This window comes from Lepus europaeus, unplaced genomic scaffold, assembly GCF_033115175.1.
Source record: "Lepus europaeus isolate LE1 unplaced genomic scaffold, mLepTim1.pri SCAFFOLD_85, whole genome shotgun sequence".
Classification (NCBI taxonomy): Eukaryota; Metazoa; Chordata; class Mammalia; order Lagomorpha; family Leporidae; genus Lepus; species Lepus europaeus.
In genome coordinates this window covers 765,973-776,611 of record NW_026909613.1, presented here as the reverse complement: position 1 = coordinate 776,611, position 10,639 = coordinate 765,973, and the positions used below count along the sequence as shown (strand labels likewise).

Here is a 10,639-nt window from a genome sequence, read left to right as displayed (position 1 = left end):
ATGTTAATGATAAAGAAGAACCATGGGGCCAGCGTCCTGGCTCACTTGCAGCGCCAGCATCCCATATGGGTGCTGGGTTCTAGTCCCAGCTGCTCCTCTTCCAGGCCAGCTCTCTGCTATGGCCTGGGAAGGCAGTGGAGGATGGGCCAAGTCCTTGGGCGCCTGCACTCATGTTGGAGACCAGGAAGAAGCACCTGGCTCCTGGCTTCAGATCGGCACAGTGCGTCGGCCATAGCAGCCATTTGGGGGGTGAACTAACGGAAGGAAGACCTTTCTCTCTGTCTCTCTCACTAACTCTGTCAAATAAAAAAAAAAAAAAAAGAAGAACCACACAGAATTACTGGAGATGAGGAATTCAATATTAATTTTTAAAAAATCTTCTAAGGAAGTAAAAAAAAAAAAAATGGCACTGGAGTGGTTGCTTGGCCTTGCAGCTGAGATGCAGGGAAAGAGGCTTGATTCCATGCGCTAATGCTTGGCTTCAGTTCCCAGATCTAGGTTTGAGCTGCTACGGACACTTGGAAGCAGCAGATCAGGGCTCCAGCAGCTAGGGCCTTGCCACTCCTGGACTGAGTTCCCAGCTCCTGATTTGGCCCCAGTCCACCCCAGCCATGGCAGGCATTTGGGGACATAAGCAGTGGATGGAAATGTATTTTCTTCCCACCCTATCCCTCTCATTTGGTCAAAAACAAGTAAATTTAAAAAACTGTAAATGTATTTTTCCTTGTGAGAATTACCTAAATAAAGATGAGAAAAACTAACATCCAGTTTACATGAAATTGTTTTTTTAAAGAGTAAAATCATTTAATGAAAACGTATATTTTGAAATAACTAATCATAAGTTTCCTCTATTGGTGTCATATTTTACAAAAAATTCTTCACAGCTGTCCTAATGTTTGCATGAACAAAAATATTGTTAAATCCCTAAGCATTAAAATGATTTGGACAGAAGCTGCATGTTGGGCCTGCTGACCCAGGTAGATGTGCAAGCAGGGAGCCTAATTACGGTCCCAGCATTCAAGGGTGAAGAGTGTCACTCTAGCTAAAGGAGGTGTGTGGGGACTATACTGCCCATATACAAGGCCAGGACAGGTTAGGAAGCTGAGCCTTGTTCAGTCCAGCTCCTCTCTGAGTATAGCTCAGTGAGGTTTCCAGATGTCTTCTGGATCATCAATAACAGGTCACAACCTGCATGGTGGGACCAGTGTTGTGATGCAGTGGGCTAAGCTGCCACCTGCAATGCCAGCAACTCATATGGGCTCTGGTTTGAGTCCCAGCTGCTCCACTTCCAATCCAGTTCCCTGCTAATGTGCCTGGCAAAGCAGAAGATGGCCCCTGCATCCATGTGGGAGATGAAGTTCCTGGCTCCTGGCCTTGGCCTGGCCCAACTTAGGCTGTTGGAGCCATTTAGGGAGTGAACCAGCAGATGGACCATCTCCATCTCTCTCTTTCTCTCTCTCTCTCTCTCTCTCTCTCTGTCTCCTCTCTGCCTTTCAAATAAAATAAGTAAATGTTTGGGAAAAAACCTGTATGGTTTCCCTATTGAAAACATCCTCTTGTGGTAACACTTAGTTGTGTGCACTTGTGTAAGTGGATAGAAAAACTGAAGGAACTCTAAGGTATACACAAAACTGCAAAAATACTAAAATGAGCCTAGATATAGAGAAAGTTGCCCTACCTGTGTAGCTGTATCCTTGGGCCAGCATGCTTCAACAGCCTAGGAGGAAGGGATTTATTACTACCATAATTTCTAGAAATGTATACACACAAAATACATATACACGTATTATGTAATAATATAACTGGACATAAACCTACATCTCCTAAATACCTGAGTTTATAACAAGAAACTATACACATACACTAAATATACATGAAAAGCATATATATATATTTTTTTTTCCCCAGGGCACATTTGAGTTTATTTTAGGAAAGACATGTTCAAAGCAACAAATTACAGAGAGAAGCAGCTGAGACCCTGAGCCCTACTCCTTGCCCTTGAAGTTCCCCCAAAGCACCAGCCCCTCAAACCGTTCAGTCCCACACGGCCCCACACCAAGATCCACTGAATGCCCTGGCCACGTACAGGAGGCACCGGGATGGCAGTGCCAGAAGAGCTTCTGCCTCCTCAAGCCTGGGACAAGTGAGCCCACAAACAACCACGGTTGCCACCATCCCAAGCCCAGGCCCATGGTGGCACAGCCGCTCCCAGCCCCTCAGAGCTGAGGGGAGAAGCCGGCCACCACGATGCTCTCGCCGGTGATGTAGCTGGCATCTGGGGAGCACAGGAAAGCCACAAGTCCCGCGCAGTCCTCTGGCTGCCCGATCCTCTGCAGCTTCTGGTTTTCCTTAAAGAGGTTCCAGAAAGCCTTGTTTTTGTGTAACACTTTGCTGAAGTCCGTCTCAATCAGCCCTGGGACGAGGCAGTTCACCCGGATGTCCCTGGGGGCCAGCTCCAATGCCAGGGTCCTGGTGAGGCCCAGCAGGGCAGTCTTGCTGATGTTGTAGGCTCCCAGCTCCACTTGAGGCATGTATGCCGAAATGGAAGTGACCAGGACGACGGCAGCGCTCCCCCTCCGCTCCGTGTGGGGCAGCAGCAGGCTCAGGAGCAGAGCTGGGGACTTCACGTTCACGCTCAGGATCTTGTCCCACACCTGCTCGCTGGCCCCTAGGGTGCTCCCCACCAGAGGGTTGAGAGCAGCATTGCACATCAGGAAGTCGATGCCTCCGCAGCGCTCCAGGGCCGTGGCCACCAGTCTTTCCTGGTCCTCGGCCTTCCCTCATACTCATCACACACATTACACACGTAGTAATGTTTATGTCAGGCAATACTGGGCCCACAACTCACCTGATAAAGATCATGGGGGCATAAACACCCAGAGTCCCTCTGCTGCCAGACACAAGGGACCCTGGCAGACACCAATCACCAGGTCCACATCACTGAGACAACTGACACCAGATTTGTCACTCTCAGTGTGGAACTGGCTACTTCCCAAAACTGTCCACTGGAAGGAAAATGCATCCTCTCAATAACCTATCAGGTGTTCAGGTTCTCAGGTGCCACAGGGGTGGCTGCAGCTGGGCCCCTCCCTGGAGAACATTCCCTCATTCTGTGTTCTGAGGTGACCATGGCAGCAGTGCATGTACACATGAGCTCAGATAGCTAAAGGACAACTCAGCCCGGGTGCCAGTGGAGAGTGGGTGTTTGGGGACTTTACAGAGCCAGGGAAAGGCCCCATTCACTGAAGGCTACATGGGATGACAGACTTTGGTCTCAGAGTGGAGTCGACAAGGGGTACTTTTAACTTCATGCAGAGCCTAAACTGTGTCTCTGAGATTTACCTACTCTGGAAAAGTCTGAATTCTTCAAATGAATTCATAGAGCAGAGGCTGATTCAATTGGAATCTCTTCCTGTTATTGAAAAACAAGGATTGACAGCCCACATCTTCAAAGCATACTACATGGTATGGTTTCCTTGTAAACCTCATTCCTGGAGCCCAGAGCAGCCCTGAGCACCAGGCAGTACTGAAGAGGTGGGGCTGAGGGTGCCTCGTCCCAGTGGAAGCTACCAAGGGATGCTATCAAGGACAATCTCCCTGCAGAAGTTAGCGTCACCACAACTGGGGACATGGCAAGAAGCAGCCTCACATTTGTGGGAGTCAGAAAGGAGTCAGAAAGAAAGGACTCCCAAGGAGTCAGAAAGGAAGTCTCTGGTAAGGGCCATGGGAGAGGTTTGAAGATAGTATTATAGCAGTTAGGAATGAGCAGGAGCACCTGGAAGGGGGAAAGTCACCTTGGAGTCTATGGGGAAAGCAGAAGATGCTGCCAAAGATGAGGTTTTCGGTGCTTGAGTCAGTAGAAAGAAATCAGGGGGCTAGCACCATGGAAGAGTGGGGAAAGCCACTGCCACTACAGATCCAGCTCTCTGCTGTGGCCTGGGAAAGCAGTGGAAGATGGCCCAAGTCCTGGGGCCCCTGCACCCACATGGGAGACCAAGAAGAAGCTCCTGGCTTTGGATTTGCACAACTCTGGCTGTTGTGGCCAACTGGAGAATGAACAAGTGAATGGAAGATCTCTCTCTCTTTCTGACTCTTCTTCTCTCTCTGTGTAACTCTGACTTTCAAGTAAATAAATAAATAAATGTTAAAAAAAAAAAAGAAAGAAAGAAATCAGAAAAGAGACCAAGGAAAATGGTAGCGTGTATCAAAGTAACCAACAGATGGCTTTTGGTCACCTCCTCATTACAAGGTCAGCTGCTATATGGGTGGGGAAGGCTGTGTTTAAAGCCTGGATGGGTACTGTTAGTATATCGGGCATCCTGTAGCTAGTTCACGTTTTTGAAAGGTCCAAAATCTATCTGGTTTCTTCACTGGATCTGTCACTGACAAATGATAGTGCCGGGTGGTGTTGGTCTTGCACTTGCATCTCACTTTCCTGATCATATCTATAAAGTACAATTCTCACTGTGTGTAGGCCAGCAATGGTACTGAAGCCATAACCCATTCACCAAGTCCTAAGAGACACATGGGATGGAAACAAAGGGCTTCACAGATGGCTACTCCCTTTCATAACTAAATTGCCTGTGCTTCATTCTGAAATGGTGTGGGCCATGCATGTGCCCTGTCATCCACCTTCATCTGAAGATGTGGGGTGGAGGTTACATGCAGCACTCAGAAACTAAATATTTAATGGTAATTATAAGTATCCAAATTTCACTTTCATCATTGACCTCAGTGATTTTATTTTTGAAATTTCACAAAGCAAGTGGCCCAGAATCTAAGAGATTCCTACAGAATGAACCCTAATTCTATCTTATAGTATATTAGTCTTTTACTCAAAATGAAATCCACATGAACTACACTGGAACAAAGACAGACACTATGAACAATAAATGAGGTCACAGGACAAGATATTCTCTCCGTGGGATACAATAAAGTGCAATTCCTGTGCACTGTCCCTGGACCCACCAAATTCTAAAGTCAGAAAAAAAAGTTGTCTGGTACCTCACCGGTTAGTAGGAATCATTTTTTTCATTTCTTCTGGTCTATGGATCCATCTGGGACTGCTGGTAGGCTGGACACAGCACTACTTCCACACCCAGGTCTGAGTTCCAGACATTGTCTCAGACTTCTGGTCTCCAAATGGAGACATCTGGCCCTGGTTGAATCTAATTTGTGTCAGAGTCTATTTGTCTGGTAGTTCCTTCTGTATTGTTGTGTTTGTGTTGTCATTGTCATAGGGATGGGGCATGGATCATTACTTCCTGCTGATCCACCATTGGGTTTTGACAAAATTTCAGTGAATTTAAAAGGCACACAGCTAGATCTTTTATTTCACCCTAAATACTTATGATTTCCAGCTCTTCTGTGAATGAGAGTGGCTGTCAGGTAGCCAACACGGAGTTGCCACTGGAGGGATCTACTAACCTTTCTATAGCTTCATAGGTCCAAAAGGTGATCTACAGAAAATCTGGTCAACCTGACCAGATTCCATACAGTGAAACCTGGATTGATTTCCTTTCCAATCCTCACCATGGCTAAAAGGTTACCAAGAAGAACAGGTAAAAATGATAGGGGGATGGCATGTCCTCTCAGTTAAACTGAATGGTAGGTGCCACCACTTCCTGTTATTCAGGGCCCCCTGGGGTATCCATTCGCACTAGATGACCCCCTGTTATGGAACCAGTCCATTGGTCTCACCTCAGGAACCTCCAGTGACCACTATGCCAGAGGCCCCCTACTCTTCACAGATGATGGACTGCCACCAGGTGCACCATCCTTTCAGCCCCCCACATATGTGCAGTGGATCGACATATCACCTGAAGCCCTAAGGAATACCTGATTCTACACAGCCACCTGAACTGGTCTATGTTCCATTTTCCACAAGTGACTTGTATAATTGAAAAAATAAAAACTCTTCTTTTTCTGAAAAGACACAGGGATTAATCTCTCTCCTTGAATCTATCTTTTTCACATGTCAGCTGACTTGGGATGATTGCCAACTACTATTCCAGACCCTCTTCACCTTTGAGGAAAGAGACCACATCTGAAGGGATGCTCAAAAGCTAATCATAGGACCAGATGGTCAATCAACCTCTGAACCAGCCCAGTTGGAGGCAGTTTTGCCTGCAGTCTGACCCCAGTGGGACCCAAATGATGACAGAGGTACAGAGGCTCTTGATTGGTATTGCCAGACTCTAATGAGAGGGGACTTAGTGGTGGCCAGGAAACCAACAAACCTTTCTAGGGTGTGTGACTTTTTTTTTTTTTTTTGTATTTTTGACAAGCAGAGTGGACAGTGAGAGAGAGACAGAGAGAAAGGTCTTCCTTTGCCGTTAGTTCACCCTCCAATGGCTGCCACGGCTGGCGCGCTGCGGCCGGCGCACCACGCCAATCCGATGGCAGGAGCCAGGTGCTTATCCTGGTCTCCCATGGGGTGCAGGACCCAAGTACTTGGGCCATCCTCCACTGCACTCCCTGGCCACAGCAGAGAGCTGGTCTGGAAGAGGGGCAACCGGGACAGAATCCGGTGCCCCGACCGGGACCAGAACCCGGTGTGCCGGTGCTGCTAGGCGGAGGATTAGCCTATTGAGCCACGGCGCTGGCCACGTGTGATTCTGTCTAAAGGCCGGACAAGTCTCCCTCAGCTTTCCTTGAATGACTCCTTGAGACTTACTGCTTATATACCCCTAGAGATCCAGAGACCCCCCCAAAATAGGGGTGCCATAAATGTAGCCTTTGTTTCTCAATCAGCACCTGATATTCAGTGTAAATTATAGAAATTAGAGGGATTTGAGGAAAAGCTTCTTTCTGAGTTGGTGGAGATAGCCCAAAAGGTTTATAACAGGAATGATCCTGTTACCTCTTAGACAAAAACGATGGCCAAAATGTAACTCAGGGCCATCTTCTCTAGACTTGTTCTGTGAGCAGGGCAGCCACCAGCTGGCTAGTAAAGACTCCTCGATTTGATTTTATTGATTAAAGTGGTCTTTGTTTGATGTGCCCCACAACAGAAGTTAATATAGAAACAGTACACAAATTGCATGGACATATTATTTGCATATAATTATAAATACTTCTTTATGATTTATATCCTGCACATTATATCACTTTCTCTTATGTTATGATCATTGTCATGAATTTGTGATATTATTATATCTGTTTTCACAAAACTAAACACAAAATACCTTATTATGAGCTCTAGTCACTGTGCTGTGGAACATTAAAATTTATTTATTCTACATTTTTATATTCCTTATCTAACCTTTCTCTAGCCTACCCTGATAATACCCAGTCTCTAGTAACCATTATTCCAATTTCAGGTCTACTTTTACTAAACTTTCATGTAAGAGGCAAAAAGGGTTGTATTAAAATTTCTATGTCTGATTTCACCTAATATAATAACCTCCAGTTAAATCTACTTTGTGGCTAATGTTAAGATTTGATTCTTTTTATGGCTGAATAATATTCTGTTGTTTTTATATGTTGCATTTTTTTCTCTATTTACACATAAATAGGCACCTAGGTTGGTTCCATACTTTGATATTGTGAATTGTGCTGGATATGGGAGCTCAGGTGTTTCATGTGTTTATTTCATTTCATTCAAACACATGACTAGGTATCGGATGCTGGATCATAGATCAGATCTATGTTGAATTTTGTGGGGAACATCCATACTGGCCTCCAAAATGGCTGTACTAACTTTCATTCTCACCAGCAGTTTATGAGGACTCCTTTTTCTCCACATCCCCACCAGCATTTATTTTTTATCTGAGAACAGCTACTGGAACTGGAGTTGTAATTTGCATAATTAATTCTTGGGGGAATAGAGATCCTAAACAGACCAATAACCAAGGCAGAGATTGAATAAGTAATAAAGAACACATACAATCTAACACAATTGACTCCTGAGGCCACAGAAAACCAACAGACAGAGATTCAATCAGTAATAAAGACCCTCCCAAATAAGAAAAGTCCAGGAGTGGATGGGTTCAGTGCTTAATTATACCAAACTTTTAAGTGGTACTAGTTCCAATTCTTCTCAAACTATTCAAAACAACTGAAAGGGAGGAATTTCTCCCAAACTGCTTATATGAGGCCAGTATTACCTTAATTCCAAAACTAGAAAAAGATACAACAAAGAAAGATAATCATAGACCAACATCCCTAAAGAACACAGATGTAAAAATCTTCAACAAAATGCTAGCTAATAGAATCCGACAATACATCAGAGATCATTCATTCACCTAGGCCAAGTGGGATTTATCTTTGGTATGCAGGATTGGCTCATCACATGGAAATCAATAAATATGACACATCACATTAACAAATAGAAGAAAACCATATGATTATCTCAATAGATGCAGAGGAATAACTTGTTAAGATACAATATCTTCTCATGATAAAAACCCTTCATTCATTAACATATTCAAGGCACTTTATGACAAACCCACATCAGCCTCATACTGAATGGGCAGAAGTTGGAAGCATTTCCACTAAGATGAAGAGCCAGGTGAGGATATCCATTCTCATGATGCTAGTCAATATTGTTCTGGAAATTTTAGCCAGAGCCATTTTGACAAGAAAAAGCAACCAAAGTGACACCAATTGGAAAGGAGAAAGTCAAATTATCCCTGTTTGCAGATGACACAATTCTATATATGGTGAAATCAAGAGTCCCACCAAAAGACTACTAGAATTCATGAGAGTTGATAAAGTTGCAAAATATAAAATCAACACACTGCCAATAGTCTTTGTACACAATGCCATGGCTGAAAAAGAACTTATAAAAACAGTAGCATTCACAATAGTTACAATAAATTAAATACCTTGAAATAAATTTTACCAAGATGTGAAAGATTTCTACAATGAAAATTACAAAACATTAAAGAAAGAGAGGACACAAAAAATGGAAGACACTTCCATGCTTGTGGATTGGTAGAATTAATATCATCAAAATGTTCATTCTACCCAAAGCAATTTGCAAGCTCAGTGCAATCACAACCAAAATACTAATGGCATTCTTCACAGACAAATAAAAAAATGATGTTAAAATTCATGCAGAGGGGTCAGCATTGTGGTGCAGCTGGTTAACGCCCTGGCCTGAAGTGCCAGCCTCCCATATGGTTGCCAGTTCCAGTCCCAGCTGCTCCACTTCCCATCCAGCTCTCTGCTATGGCCTGGGATAGCAGTGGAGGATGGCCCAAGTCCTTGGGCCCCTGCCCCTGTGTGGGAGACCTGGAGGTAGCTCCTGGCTTCAGATTGGCATAGTTCCAGCCAATCAGAAGTTGTGGCCAATTGGGGAGTAAACCATTGGATGGAAGATCTCTCTCTTTCTCTCTGCCTCTCCTCTCTCTGTGTAACTCTGACTCTCAAGTGAAAAAAAATTCATGCAGAAACAAAAGAGACCCTGAAGAGCTAACTTAAACAACTAAAACAAAACCAGAAGCATCACAGTATCGGATTTTAAGAACACATTTATAGGACAGTTATAATCAAAAAAAGTCTGGTACAGGTACAAAATAGACATGTAGACCAATGGAACAGAATAGAAACCCCAGAAACTAACCTACATACACACACAACCAACTAATTTTTCATAAAGAAGCTAAAATCAATGCCCAGAGAAAGGGCAATATCTTAAAAAATGGAGCTGAGAAAATTGGATCCATGTATACAAAAGTATGAAACAAGATCCCTATTTACACCTTATATAACAATCAACTCAAAATGGATATAAGATCTATGACATGATACCATCAAATTAACAGAGGTAAATGTGGGTGAAGCTTTGTAATGCATTGGCATAGCCAAAAACTTCTTGGAAAAGACTGCAGAAGCACAGGCAACAAAAGCAAAAAATAGGCAAATGAATTATACTAAGAAACTTCTGAACTACAAAAGAAAACTCTTAACCAAATAAAAAAGCAATCAACAGAATGGAAAAAAATGTGAATTATGCAATAAAGAAATAATATCAACAACAACAAAAACAAACTAGTTAAGAAATGTGCATAGAACATGAAAAGGCATTTTTAAAAGGATGGAATTCAAATGGCCAATAATGGAAAAATGCTCAGGATCATTAGTCATCAGAGAAATGCACATAAAAACCACAATGAGGGGTTGGTGCTGTCGTACAGCATGCAAAGATACTGTCTGCACTATTAGCATCCCTGTGGGTGCCAGTTTGAGTCCCAGATGCTAAACTTTTGATCCAGCTCCCTGCTAATGCAACTTGGAAAGTAATAGAAGATAACCCAAGTCCTTTCACCTCTGTACCACGTGGGTGGTCCAGATGAATCTTCTAGCCAAGCCTTGACCATTGTAGTTATTTGGGGAGTGAACCAGTAGCTGGAAGATTCTCTCTCTGCCTCTGTCTCTCCTTCTATATAACTCTTTCAAATAAATAAATAAAGCTTTAAAAAATAAACAAAATAGCCTGTCACTTCATCCCATTTAGAACATCTATAGGCTGGTGCCGCGGCTCACTAGGCTAATCCTCCACCTGTGGCACTGGCACCCCAGGTTCTGTCCCAGTTGCTCCTCTTCCAGTCCAGCTCTCTGCTGTGGCCCAGGAGGGCAGTGGAGGATGGCCCAAGTGCTTGGGCCCTGAACCTGCATAGGAGACCAGGAAGAA

At 43.9% G+C, this 10,639-nt stretch overlaps 1 protein-coding gene across 1 annotated transcript; it reads right to left on the bottom strand.

The window, feature by feature from the left end:
- Window positions 1-2,151: 2,151 nt before the first annotated feature.
- LOC133755721 (dehydrogenase/reductase SDR family member 2, mitochondrial-like) lies at window positions 2,152-5,585 on the bottom strand. Its single transcript, XM_062185763.1, has 2 exons — window positions 5,550-5,585; window positions 2,152-2,774 (listed from the first exon to the last, which is right to left on the bottom strand). Exons 1-2 carry the CDS (start codon window positions 5,583-5,585, stop codon window positions 2,217-2,219), a joined length of 594 nt encoding a protein of 197 aa, XP_062041747.1. The 3' UTR covers window positions 2,152-2,216.
- Window positions 5,586-10,639: the final 5,054 nt, after the last annotated feature.